Genomic DNA, 13947 nt, shown 5'->3' with positions numbered 1-13947 from the left:
TCATGTTATGTATAGTAAAATAGTCGATAGTAAAATACTAAAAATCCTGATCAATCCTTTTAAATGTTATACATGTGAATCATAATGTACAGTATGAAAATATAAATTTTGAGATCTGAAAATGAATTCATTATTGTTCAAAAGTGACAGTAAATACATTTATAACATTAGAAAAGATTTTTCTTTCAAATTAATATTGTCAAACTTTCAATTCATCAAGGAATCCTGGAAAAAAATGCACAACAGTTTCTACAAAAAATATTATGTAGTACTGTTTTCAACATTGATAATAACAAGAAATGTTTCTTGAGCATCAAAATAGCTTATTAGAATGATTTCTAAATGATCATGTGACACTGAAGACTGGAGTAATAATGCTGAAAATCCAGCTTTGCCATCACAGGAATAAAATACATTGAATTTTTAAGTGTAAATGTAATATATTACAATATTAGTGTTTTTACTGTACTTTTGATCAAATAAATGCATTATTGGTACTTTCTCATACTTTCAAAAACATAAAAAAATCTCACTGACCCCAAACTTTTGAATGGTAGTGTGTAAGTGTGTGTCTGTGTGTAAATATGTTATTTCAAACATATATGACTTTATGCGTTATTATAGAAACAGCAATTGTCATCATAATTGTAGACTGAAGAAATTAGTCACACGGACATGAAAAAAAAAATGTAGTTCATAGAGACAACAAATTTTCTCATTTCCATATTTTGTTTTACAGAGTTCTTTATTGATGGGCTTGGCTCCCTGCATGTTGGGTCGTGTGATGATGTCATTGTGAACCACGCCACTAAGATCAAGCTACCGTGGGGCCAGTCGGAAAGCGACAAAACTTACGCAAAGTTCCGTTACCCTCCTGCTTCATCTGATGCGACTCACACCAAAAATGGCCTCTTGTACTTCAAAAACCGCTTCCAGTGTCTAACACACAACTGAACCCACTCTGACAATGCCTTCTTCCCTTTCTCTCATCCTCCCTCAAATGAACACTCTCTCCATGAGTAGCTAAAGGAGCCTGTGAAGACACTGGAGGTGTGCTGTGTTACTTTATATGGTCCCATGTGAGTAAGGGGGGGGGGCTCTTTTGGAAAGTGTCTTAAGGTGATCAGACATGACTGGCGGATGAGATGTGCAGTGATGGCTGATTAACATTTTTTTGATACCTGAAGATGTCGTATTTTTGTGTCTCCTTTTTTTAGCTTTATTTTTGTTCAGAACAATTCTTTAGATACAGATCAAACCATTCCGTAAATTATGCACAGCCATCTTTTTTTCTCCTCAGCCAATCATGTTTCAGTATCACATTTAAAGAGATAGTAAGCCCAAAAATGAAAATTCTGTCATTATTTACTCACGCGAATGTTGTTTTAAACTGTAAAAGAGACATTCCAAGCCCCAAAATGACATGGGAGTAAGACTATGACAGAATATTTATTTTTTGAAAGAACTAGGCTAGTCCTTTAACTGATGAGAGTACAGAAGTTTCTTTTGAAACTGAAGAACGAAGAGAAAACTGTGGAGGCAAACTTTCGAACCATGACTTTTAGAATTTTTCAATCCAGATAAAGGGAGACACTTTCTTTGGGACGTTCGCATGGAATGTCACATAATCTCCCTGTCTGGCATTAATCGAATTGTGTGTGTACCTAGTCTGTGTGGGTTTTATTGAGGGTCGTCTCTCTGTACGTTTGCACTAAAACAAATGGACTTCAATTGGAGAGACCAGACCCTCAGCGTCACTGAAAGAAGGAACATAGTGAACATCATTAGCAAGCTAAAACCACAGACAATCCAACATATCACTCTCATTATCTCTCTCTCCCTCTCACATACACACTCAAGCGAGAGATAGAGGGGTGATTCATTGTATATCAGTAAAACCTCCTGAATTTGATATTTTTCTGTTCTAAAGAGTGACTGTGCCAAAGGCTGAATCACTGTCCTGGTATATCTTATTTATTTTTTTGTACATTTTTATTTAATTGATTCTAGAGTCTTTTTAGATTTCGTCCCTATGTACTGAAGCATGCAGCCTTGATTAAATATCAGCCGGATGTGAAGCAGCAATGTGAGGTCCAATGCTACCTTTTATAAATTTAGTTAGCAATCACTCATCGTGAGCATGTAGTCCACCGGGGGGGAGGGAGCTCCAGTCAGTTGCTTTTGCTATGCAGAATGGCTGAGACAACTAACCTTACTAAAACCAACAAAAAAAAGCGATATTAATAGACTCTTCAGAGTAAATAGCACATTATGTGCAAATAATGAAGTCATTCTAAAATAAAATGATCATTAAGATGATATCTACAGTAGCTGTCAAAAATTTGGATACATCTTATTTTTAATTATTATTATTTTCCTTGTTTTGTAATAATTGTTGGGATTAAAAACATTGAACCGCCAAAAACATTAATCAAAATTAAATTTTATATATATTTTTTAGCTTTTTAAGTTGCCAAACTCTGCCCAATCATTTAATTTAAAAATTATGTTTTGTAAAGACTTTTAGATGCACTATGTATATTTCTCAACCAAAATAAAGCTTTAAGATCAAAGGGTCTTTAAGATCATGAGAAACAGTTTGTACAAACCTTTGACTGGTACTGTATGCAGCCACCTTCTGTAGAGTAAAAACATGTAAGAATCTGGTGTAATTGCTGTCAAATCCAATGTATAGCATAATTTTGGTTATGTTTGTTTGTATTTATGTGTGTGTGAGAGAGAGACTACATCGAGTGAGCTTTACATTGTCTCAACATGAGGCCCTAATGACTGTTTGCTGCATTATCCATTGAACCACAAATTCTTCAAATAACATTCAACATTAATACCATGTCAAAGATCATACATTTCTATACGAGTGTGTGTTGCGTGTGTGATAGTTCTCTTCCTTTCCTGTTACATCCTGTCTAAAAATGGTGCCATACAGGAGTAAATAAGTGCATGGCTGTCTAAAAAGCCTTAAGAGGTGAAGGAAGCGAAAGCTCAGAGGTTCAGTGCGTAATGAAGTTAAATTAACACACAGGTTGAATACATCGTGCAATGGTTTAAAATGAAATTGAAAACACTTTTGCACTTTTTTTATATCTGAAATGCCATGTGACACCCCCTTAAAACAGAAAAGGGAATACAATTTGGTAACTTTTATTTTAGTGTCCTTGTTGCATGTTACATCATGTAGTTACTATAGTAATAACTATGAATAATGCATAATTATGCAAGTAACCCTATAGTAAGTATAGTTAATTAATATTACTCAGTACTTAAATGGATAATTACACTGTAACAAGCACACCTTAAAATAAAGTGTTACCTAAAATTCTTTAAATGGTACTTTATCACTCACTACCAGTCACTGAGCTTATTTCAGTCCTGAAAAAGACAAGTGGAGGATGCAGTCCTGCAATACTATGATGCTGTCTGGTGAATGCTTCCATTTATCTGCCCTGCATATTCAGGTGCATGAGTGTAAGGTCTAAAAGGGAGCATGCAAAAGCATTGGTTTAAGGCTACTTGATTACACAGTTAGTTTCAGATGAGCTTAATGGGAATGGGAGCTTGAACAGAAGTAAAGCTGAACATCTGATACCCTGGCTATGATGAGATCGACTTTTTTGATTACAATTTTAATTCCCTGCTTCCTCCTCACTTCACTGCAATGATTCCGACTCCTCATCTCTGGGTTTCTCACTGTGTCTGCTCTGCATGACTATTTTCTGTTGGTGTTTTGTATCTGTAATACAAATATAAATTTCCGTCTCCCCAAAAAGTTTGGCTGCCTATTGCTCATTTTTAAAAGAACAATGTAGTGGCAAAGGTCCCTTAAATATAAAAAAGGGGAAAATAACAAAAGGAAAAAAATACCTTTTTTTCTTTCTTTTTCTTTTGTAAATGTAAGAAAAAGCATTTGTTGTTGAATGGAATAAGATAAAGGCTTTGGTGATAACATTTGTCATGGTTTCTGTCTTCCTGAAGAAAAGTGTAAATCTTGTATGGTAAGTAAAGTTAGAATATAGACATACAGAAGTCTAGGGTCACTTAAGAATCTTTTAATTGACAGATTTCAAACGGAAAGTCTAGAGTCATTCAGTGAATATACAATGCTAATGAAAACATCTGAATAAGAAAAAGTAACACACTGGGTAGCTTGATTTCAGGTAGTACACATACCTGAAATTTTACAGTACTGTCACATTATGTATCATTTGGAAGAAGGAATAAGTTAACCTTCCCATGCACAATTTTAGTAATATAGAATTATCAGTAGCTACATAAACATTTTCAATCTTTTGTAAATTATATCATCACTGATGCAAAGTTTTGTGCATACAGTCCAATACTTTCGTTCTTTTTTTGTTATGGTAACAGAAAATGTAGTCTTGTAGGCCCAAAATACTTGTTACTATTGTCAAGTACTGAAGGTTGTGTTATCATATTGAACTGGCAGGCGGAAGAGTAATTCAGTCTTTGTTTATTGGACATAACTAACTCGGAAATGGACTAAGTCTTCCTTTATCTCCTTAAAATGTTCTCCTGAGGGTAACAGATGGTCCATTGCTTGGGTTGAGGGCAGAGGAAGATGAGAAAGTGCCTTTGCAGGACTGTCAGAAAGCTGAAAATTTAAGGAAAAGAGTGAAAACATATGCTAGTAAAAAATACTCGCTATGAGACCAGATGAACCTCTGGAAAGTTTGGGGGGTTTTAATGAACAAATTATGATAATTTCAAAAATCAAGGAAACATTGACCTTTCAATGAGGCGTGGAAGGTCGTGAGGAATTCCAGGAGCGCAGGCAGGGCAGAACCTGGCGGTCCACTGATGCAGAGCTATAGGGTCGCAGGTCAGAGTTCAGTGAGGGTGATGTTGTCATGTTCTTTCCCAGGCTGAGGGATTTAATTTCTTTTCTCTGGAATTCAATAGGAGACTGCAGTGCTATGATGGGTGCAATAGAGGAGATGAAAGAGAACAGCGTCCATTAGGAATTCTGATCTATGACAAGATCACACAAGGGTCATGGAAAGTATGATGCTGATACCGTTTAAGAAGTTGCGCTGTGTCTCCAGCATCTGTATGATGTCATTTGCCCAGGACATTCTGATTTCTGGAGTTGATGCACGAAGAATGAATCGCTGCATGCTTCCATCTACATTACGAGACGTCAACACCAACCGACATGAGTCGTCTGGGCAACAATCCTCAATGCCCAAACAACTAATCTGTGAAAGATACAAATATTTACCCTCATATTTATTTTGCCTACTATCTCCCACTTTTTTCTTCTCTGCTTTTCACCTTGATGCTGTTTTTATAGATGTATCCTGTCAGGGAAAAGCCTTTCTTGCGGTCAATTGGCTCACTGAGGATGACAAGCTGCTCAAAGAGGAACACCCGTCTCTCCTTGGGACGGGAGAGGATGCTGTTCTCATTCTCAATGAATGTGAAGGTGTCCTGTTGCAAGAGTTTCCCTTGTGCTCTCAGCTGACCCTATGAACCCAATCAATCACAGGTGATCTGAGTGAAAATTTAGCTAATTAGCTGTAGAGAGCTAATACAACTATAAAAGAACTATAAATGGCTTAATTGTTTTATTAATAATGGACTCATGCTGTGCTAATTTTAAATACTGAAGCAGTCCAAGGTGAAGTAAACCATTTCTATTTCTGCAGTGCATTTGAGTCTCATCCTACCTCAAAACCCTGTAGTCTTCCAACATTCATCATGTCGTTACATCGCTTTGGAACAAAACACATCACCTGCACTGCCCTCTGTGATAAGGACACAAAAAGAGAACGGAATAATAATTCAATATGTCAACTGATAATGAGTTTATTCTCTTGTCCTCACTTTTAGAAGCCACTATAGACTGTACCTACCTCAAGATCTTCTGTTTGTCTGCCTGCTTTAGTGTAGTACTTCAAGAAATCCTGTAAATAAACAACATTTAGGCAGAATACTAACTAACTGAGGGGAAGAATAAATATGCAAATTAAGGCAATGCCAATAAATGAACCGTTTCTGTGTGTATATATATATATATATATATTATATATATATAATATATCAGGGTTAAATAAAGTGAAGTGACATATGAAGACCAAGTATGGTAACCCATACTCAGAATTTGTCCTCTGCATTTAACCCATCAAAGTTAGTGCACGCACATTAGGAGTAGTGAACACAGACACACTGCAAACCGTGGACACACACACCTAGAGCATTGGGCAGCCATTTTGCTGCGGCCCACGGGGAGAGACTGGGGGGTTTGTTGTTATGCACTTCATGTCAGTTCATACAATGACAAAATTTATGACATATTGGCTATACAGTATGAATTTGAGGTATTTCTTTTCTGTAATGGGAATTGCTGAATAACATATACGTTCAAAAGTTTGATGTCAGTATGATTTTCTTTTAATTAAAACGTTTTCTGCAACAATGCATTGATTAAAAGTGACAGTAAAGACATTTATAATGTTACAAAAGATTTCTAAATTGAGCTTTGCCATCACATGAATAGATTACCTTTTAAAATACATAAATAGAAAACAACTATTTCAAATTATAATAATATTTCAGCTATGGCCAAAAACTTGTTAGGTTGACAGAGGAGGAAAATAGGGAATGAATGAAACTACAGGTGGGGAAAAAATGGTGCACTATTATAAGAAGTCTCTATTTTGAATGAGTGTATACTTGTGTACAAGCTCACACTAACACACCTTCAGCAGCAGCTGATATTTCATGATTCTCTGAACAGGTTTGATGAGCAGGTCATTTAACTGCAGTCTGTGACCCAGCTGCTGTCTCAGTTCCTACATTGTGAAAGAGCACAGGACAGTCATAGACATTTCCCTCATACACCAAATCGTAAACATGGCCACATAACTATACTCAGATTTGACCTCATTTCAGCACAAATTACCTCAAAATAGGTTTCAATGTACTCTGAGACGATGTGCTCTGACTTCGGCTTGTTCTGACAGTAGACCACATACATGTTGAGCCGCCTCTCCTGGGAAACACACAGACATATTTGTTGCCACACAGGCAAATGTTTCAATTTATGTACTACAAATATCGACTGTATCATTAGCAGATGAAGGAAATAAAACCTAGACTTACATGTTTGATAAACAGTTGTGCCAGTAGGTCAGGTTCAGACACACATTTCTCCAACTCTCCAAGAAAACAGCTGTTTAAAAAAAAACAAAAAAAAGGTACAGTAGGAGCTGTAAGAAGGTCAGGTCCGCACACCTCGATGGGCACAGATTCTATCAATAGGTGACCTACTCTTTGTGCCAGTCATAGATCTGATGAATGTTCCCAAACACTATTTTATCCTTTCCTACCAAATACTCAGGCACTCCAACACTTTTCATTGTAGCCATATAACCCTGAAGAAGGGAGAAAGTGAGAGTTAAAAAGAGAGAATGACTAAGCTCTTCTATGCGTGGGATTGAATGCATTTATGTGTTACCTCCACTACAAGCCCCAGATCTTCCACATATAGCTTCTCTGTCTCGACCAGCTCTGTCAGCACATATCTATGAGTAAGATATGAGGAATGTCAGATTTGGAGAAGGATAATTAACAGTATTTCTTTCCACAAACCATGGGTTTGGGGTCACCATCAATCAAATACCTACATGGTTTTCTCTAATGCACTTCTTTTCTCCTGTTCTTCATCCTCCAGGCTCAGCGATTGTACGTGTGTCTCATCATTTAACGAGGCACCTCTCTCCCCATAATGCACATCGCAAGACTGATGCCTCTGAAATTGGATTCATTAGCCATCACAAGCACAAATCAGCAGTTAAGTAAAATTGTTCAGCACTGTCCAGTGATCAGTTCTATTGTATTACCTGCAAGAGATCATTTAGGTATCTTGGGTAATAGGGACTGTCAGGAGATGTTGGCCCTGAAAGTTCATCACAGTCCTGCATGCCACAGGACAAGAAAGTGTACAGTTTTGGTATTAAATACAGTATGAAAAAAATTACACTTATTCCCTCTCTATCTGTGATATACATAAAACATTCAAAAGTTTTTGGGTCGGTAAGATTTTTAAAATGTTTTTGAAAGAAGTCTCATGCTCACCAAGGCAACATTTATTTGCTCAAAAATACAGAAAAAGCAGTGATATTGTGAAATATTATTAAAATTCAAAAGAAGCGCTTTTAATTTAATACATTTCAAAATGTTCACGTGATGCTTCAAAATCATTTTAATATGCTGATTGGTGCTTTTATTAATTTTTATCACAGTTGAAAACTGTTGTGCTGCTTAAAATGTATGTGGACACCCTGATACTTTTTTTACAGGATTCTTTGATAAACAGAAAGTTCAAAAGACAGCATTTGTTTAAAAATGACTTTTTTAAAAAGGTTTGTGAGTTTTTACTGTCACTTTGATTAATTTAATGCATACTTACTGAATAAAAGTAGTCATTTCTTTTTTTTAAATCGTACTGACCCCACACTTTTGAACAGAAGTGTAAATGATGTGCATACCAGAGATCTGAAGGAGTGGGGCAGTTTTTTGGACTTCTCTGTTGGGCTCAATGGGCTTTGAGTTGGTGAGAGGGGTAGAAACATATAGGCTGACCTGTCTGGGCTCTGAATGACCTTTGAGCTCTGACCCTTGCCACCTCCTCCCAGACTCAGCTTTCGAACTGGGCTGCTCAACCATCTCTTGAGGGCCTTGAGAGAGTGGGTAGATGTGGTAGATGGCCGTCTAGTGGAAAAAGGCTGATATTTGCTGGGTGAGATTGGAGAGAGGTCATCAATGGAGACGGAGGCCGAAGGTGTTTCAGTAGGGAAGGAGACATCGCCAAGCCCTGTCAACGTGTATGACTCTACAGAGACCGAGACAGAGAGAGACGGAGAAAGGAAATATTTCGATCTTTAAAGCAACACTTCCAAAAACCAGCACTGAAAAATATATATATATATATTTATGGTAAAGCAAAAATTGGATGGAGGCTATGATTATGATTAGAACTCTGCTAGAAAAATATTATAACAACCTTTGACAGATTATTAGATGGCATTTTTAGCTCTACAAATATAACAAATTATAACTATATGCATAATTAAATGATATACAGTGAATATACACTGCTCGATTGTACTGACAACCACCATGATAAAACAGGGGGTAGAAGACTTACCTAATTTCATTAGAAGGGACCTTTATTTCCATCAACTCTGGCCATTCTTTTGCCATAAATAAAGTGCTTTTTCCTTGCTTTTTTATTTATTATTAAAAGTCTATTCATTGTAACTTTCGATCAATTTAATGCATAATTAAATTCCTTCCAAAAAGAATAATAATCAGAATCTTACTGACCTCAGACCTTTGAGTAGTAGTGTATGTTGTGCAATGATTTAATAAGGAGAGAATCGGGAGAAGTAATGAGATATATAACAAGAGAATTTCCAGCTCCACCATTAATATTCATCTTGCAGTCATTTGTCCTGAATTTTCCACATAGTCATAAAAGGTGGAATATAAATATAACTGGCAACACATGAGATTCTGCCTTATAAGCAGATGATACAGCTTAAAAATGGTTTGTTTTTTCCCCTTGATTTAAAAGCTTTACAGCGCAATGTGGGAAAAGCATGCCCTAACTGAAGGGCAAACGGGAAGGAAAGACTTTGAGAGAGAGAATGAGGGACAAAACAGAAAGGATTCTACTTTTTCTGCACATGGATTAGCTGTTTCTAAAGGTCGAATAACCATAATCCTGCAATAACCCATAAAACAACCATTTACATACACAATGCATCAGCATTTCTACAGATAATCTGTGCAAAATTATACTGACAAAATAACAATATTAAGAAATGGGTTCATCACTTTTTCAAACTGCATTATGATGAAGCAACAAAACAATAGTATAATTAATACACTCGGTTTACGAGCAAATAATATTTTTTAAGCTCCAAAATATGTAAAGTAGGAATGTTTTTGGCTTAATCAAGTATGCTGGGCACATATTCAGAATTGCCATCCCTTGAAAACAGCCAAGCCTACCAAAACACAATGCAAATACAAATAAGATTTGAAGAGATCTGACAATGCAACATCTGACTATAGTCAAAAGTGACAGAGCAACATACGGATCTCTTACCTTGCTGTCTGAAGCAGCAATCACACCTGGCCAAAACTTTCTGGCAGAAGCGTCCACAGCCACACACCCGTGGGGCACGATGCCCCTTCATACCAGCCGAGTAAACACTGCTATATAATTTACAGCAGTCACACTCCTACTCTCGGTTCAGAGGTAATCCCTGAGCTCTGAATTCACACGCAACATCTGTATAATCCCTGCTTTTATCCACATAGACCCACTGGTACATCATGGGGGGAATGGAGGGGAGAGTTAAAGTTGGCTTGAAACAAGCTTGCCTATTGGCTATTCGTTTATCATGGTCCACACACTCCAGCACAGTAGGTGGTGATGGCGGTAATGCACACTTAAAAGTTGTTTGCCAACCGCCATTAAAAGAAAGAAGAAGAAGAAGAAGAAGAAGAAGAAGAAGAAGAAGAACAGTAGGTGGCGGGAATGCACATATCGTTTTTTCGCTAACCGCCATAAAACGGCAGAAGAAAAAGCAAACGTCTTCATATATCCGAGTGAAATGGCTTCTCGAACAAGAAAAAATGTAGGACGGGACAGTTGAACATCACTTTTACATTTTATTTAGAAGGCGGGATATTTACTGCATTTGCGTGTTGAACTTTCTACCATAAGTAATATGAGTGCACCGTCTTCTAAAGTCTATGGAACTTAATCAAAGACGACGATGAAAAACGCTAATAAAATCCACAGAAGACAGAAGCAACAAAGTGGACATGCGAGGTTTAAGGTAACTTAGCCGTGTTTGTACAACTCGAGTTTAAAAGATAAAGCAACCTGTGTTTTCTGTCCTATGCAGGTCAGGTGGATTAACACAAAGCAGTAACTTAGTAGGCTAGTTTGAGTGCTTCGAATGGTTGATATGGAGGTTAGAAAAGACGTAATGACAGTCACAGACGTCAAAACGAATAATCAAGCTTTAACTACTGCTCTCTCCGTGTACTAGGCCTACAAAACTCCATAGTTAAAAAAAGAACACAATATTGCCATCTTGTGGAGAAACATCGGGAAAAACTTTCTATGAAGAGCCTAGCCTATACAGGCAGACTAGTCAAATTAGGGGTGAGCGATATCACGCGTATTTGTTTTTGAAGAAATATCGTAGCCTACTACAGTGCATTCTATCAGTTGCTGTTCTGGCGCCTCCATCTCAACATACTCAATGCGACGTACATTCACACATCACATGTTAACGCAGCGGTAGAGTTACACTCACGGGACGGGACACTGCAGTTCATAAAGTTCATTACTTGCCTGTGCATTAAAGCTTTGCCGGTTAAACATTTCATTCGCGTGCTGTTGCGCGGCACTAACATGCGCTTTTCTGAGCGCGTTGCATACACACCCGAAGCGCACACACACTAAACGTCAAACAGCGCCTGATTACTGGATTAAGTTACCTTTCAATATTGCGCTAATTCTGTCAAATACACACAAGGTTTACATAAACACAGTTGGTTAACTTATTGTGTTCATTTAATTTCTTTCTTGAATGCTACCGTTAACAGTTAAATAGCCTACAACTGTTACTGTAGTAGTTGAAAAAAATAAAGCACTGTTTATTTCATTTGTATATTATGTTGTGTAGACTATTTTTATTTGCGCCACTTTGGCCTAATTGTCTGCCATTCTTTTTAGCGCAATTTTCCACCGGACAAAATTGCGATTGTTAACTCATGATTTCTGTCTGTGCGCACCAATCTTGCACTTCTATCTACTCCTCAACCAGACCACCTAGAGACTTCGGGTTTTCGGCATTATGTTAAGGAAGGTCTAATCTCGGGAACGCACAAAAAAAATCCAGGAAAAGATTTACTATCTCTAGTGTTGTGATCCCATGACGTGAGAAAATTAAGCTAAAACAGTTTTTATTACTTGTTTATTTCATATTTTGTTATCTTATATAAGGCTTTGTTTTTAAAATAGGGACATTAGTTTTGCTGTAATGCTCAGTCACTTGCAAAATAGTAAAACCAACATGAAAGAGAATCGTGATAAAATCGTGATTTTACTGAAAAGAATCGTGATATGATATTTTTGCCATATTGCCCATATTTGTGAAGTCAAATGTTCACCAGAAGATGAACCATATTTTCCCAGATAAGGCTTCTTGTTCCGGTCATCTCCAGGTAATTTGTTAGTTACATTTGGTATTTTTTAAACAGTGTTGTTTTTGCTCTTTTAACCATTCTTTCAAAGACATAGACCTACAAACTGAAACTGAAGTATATTTATTAATTATCACCTTTTTTTTTTTTTTGTCTTGCACTAGGTGTGGAACCAGTTAAAGACTATGCGTGCATGTTTTGACTCTGTGAAAAAGAATTCAAAATTCTTAAACATTATGAAAGGGTATGTATGACCCCTCACCTTTGCCCTCAGGTATGCGTTTGGGTTTTGAGTTACAGCTTTGTTCTCCAGTTTCCAATTTTGCGCCCTTCTTTGAACAACCACAGCTGTCTTCCAGTAAAGTACACCCTTCATTGCTTTCTTGGATCTGAAACGGGTCATAAAAGTTAGTGTTATCCTTCAGCTCTGAAGGGGCAGAGCTGTAACTAGCTTTTCTATCATACATGTCTATACCTGAGCAATTTATATACATGTATGACCTCAGAAAAGACCACATAACTCCTCAAATTAGACCGACAAGGCACTCCTGGGTGAGTCTTGAGAAAGTATTTCACCCCAAAATTAAAATAAAAAATATATTTTTGCATGTACAAAATTAAGCCTATTGTAAGGACCATTTCCCCCTAAATACCCAGTACCTAATGCTTTTGAACATTCGACTTCTCAATGGTAATTTTCTTTAGATTCTGATCACTGGTTCTGTTTATTTAAATCAGCATATATTAAAGATAATACTATAGTACCATGACATTTTGATTAAAAGATTTACCTTTCTATTAAAACATTGGCAATCTAAATAAAGTAAATCTGTGCCACTGTCAAGGCATTCATTTAATTGGTATATATTTACATGTAATTCCATATATAAACATTCCAGACAACACATAAGCTAGAATAACACTTTTTTTTTTATCTTGAGTATCTACTGTAGAAATACATCCAAAGTACAGTGTACTGGAGGAGGCCTTATCTTTTGTCCTTGCTTCCTTCATTTGCAGTAAACATTTGGTAAGTTGGCCTAGTTGGAGCAATATCAGTATTGAGTTGACTTGTTGTGACAAGTTTGGCAAAATTCTATTGAAGGCTTAAGTCTTAACCATGAAGTAATCATTTTCCGATTGTAAGTACAAAGAAACCCAAAAAGTCTTTCAATGAGACAGCATCTCGCTAAAAATAATACGGGACAAATGATCATGTGGTCCATGTAATTCTTGCTGATCTGATCATGCTGGTAAGAGAGACTGAAAATTTAGAATAGGTAAAAATAAGAAGCATCCCTAAGGCATAAGATAAGAGACACAGGCCTGCTTTCAGTCACTCTTGTTTTGACTGGTGTGTGTTGGTCTTGAAGTTATTAGAGTATTGCTAAAGCATTCAAGCTATTTACACAAACAATTGAGAAATAACTACAAGAGGGGTAAATAATAATAATTAAGGCCCAGTTTCACAAACAGGGCTTAGATTAAGCCAGGATTAAGCCTTAGTTCAATTACTGCATTTAAGTAGCTTTTATAAAAGTGCCTTAGAAGAAAAAAAAACATTACTTGTGTGCATCTTGAGACAAAATAATGACACGGACATATTTTAGTCTGGGAGGATAGCCTTAAGCCTTGTCTGTGAAACCGGGGGTAAGTGTAGTGCACTGGTTAAGATAG

General features: G+C 36.8%; 2 protein-coding genes across 2 annotated transcripts in view; one reads left to right on the top strand and one right to left on the bottom strand.

Annotated features, from left to right (window-relative positions):
• Positions 1-3956, top strand: part of b4galnt1b (beta-1,4-N-acetyl-galactosaminyl transferase 1b) — a 30276-nt gene extending 26320 nt beyond the window's left edge. The window contains exon 12 of the mRNA XM_081379970.1: positions 740-3956. Within this exon, the coding sequence (XP_081236096.1) occupies positions 740-954 (215 nt within the window). The 3' untranslated portion in view covers positions 955-3956. The remainder of the gene's footprint in view (positions 1-739) is intronic.
• A 97-nt stretch (positions 3957-4053) lies between these two features.
• Positions 4054-10383, bottom strand: arhgef25b (Rho guanine nucleotide exchange factor (GEF) 25b). Its single transcript, XM_081379969.1, has 15 exons — positions 10154-10383; positions 8529-8872; positions 7881-7955; positions 7665-7789; positions 7496-7562; positions 7309-7412; positions 7141-7210; positions 6941-7030; positions 6738-6830; positions 5892-5942; positions 5706-5783; positions 5311-5502; positions 5054-5234; positions 4766-4950; positions 4054-4630 (listed from the first exon to the last, which is right to left on the bottom strand). The coding sequence occupies exons 1-14, from the start codon at positions 10242-10244 to the stop codon at positions 4769-4771; spliced, it is 1743 nt and encodes a 580-aa protein (XP_081236095.1). The 5' UTR covers positions 10245-10383; the 3' UTR covers positions 4054-4630; positions 4766-4768.
• Positions 10384-13947: the final 3564 nt, after the last annotated feature.

Source organism: Scardinius erythrophthalmus (assembly GCF_964197995.2).
Source record: "Scardinius erythrophthalmus genome assembly, chromosome: 12".
Lineage (NCBI taxonomy): Eukaryota > Metazoa > Chordata > Actinopteri > Cypriniformes > Leuciscidae > Scardinius > Scardinius erythrophthalmus.
The sequence above is the reverse complement of the archived record's forward strand: the minus strand, read 5'-3'. Positions and strand labels throughout refer to the sequence as shown.

Excerpts from the sequence above, each read along its gene's own strand:
- arhgef25b (XM_081379969.1), bottom strand. The coding sequence starts at position 10,244 with ATGAAGGGGCATCGTGCCCCACGGGTGTGTGGCTGTGGACGCTTCTGC. Across the intron at positions 7,956-8,528 it reads CCCACTCCTTCAGATCTCTG|GACTGTGATGAACTTTCAGG; the intron begins GTATGCACATCA and ends TGTGGCATGCAG. Across the intron at positions 5,943-6,737 it reads AATATCAGCTGCTGCTGAAG|GATTTCTTGAAGTACTACAC; the intron begins GTGTGTTAGTGT and ends GTTTATTTACAG.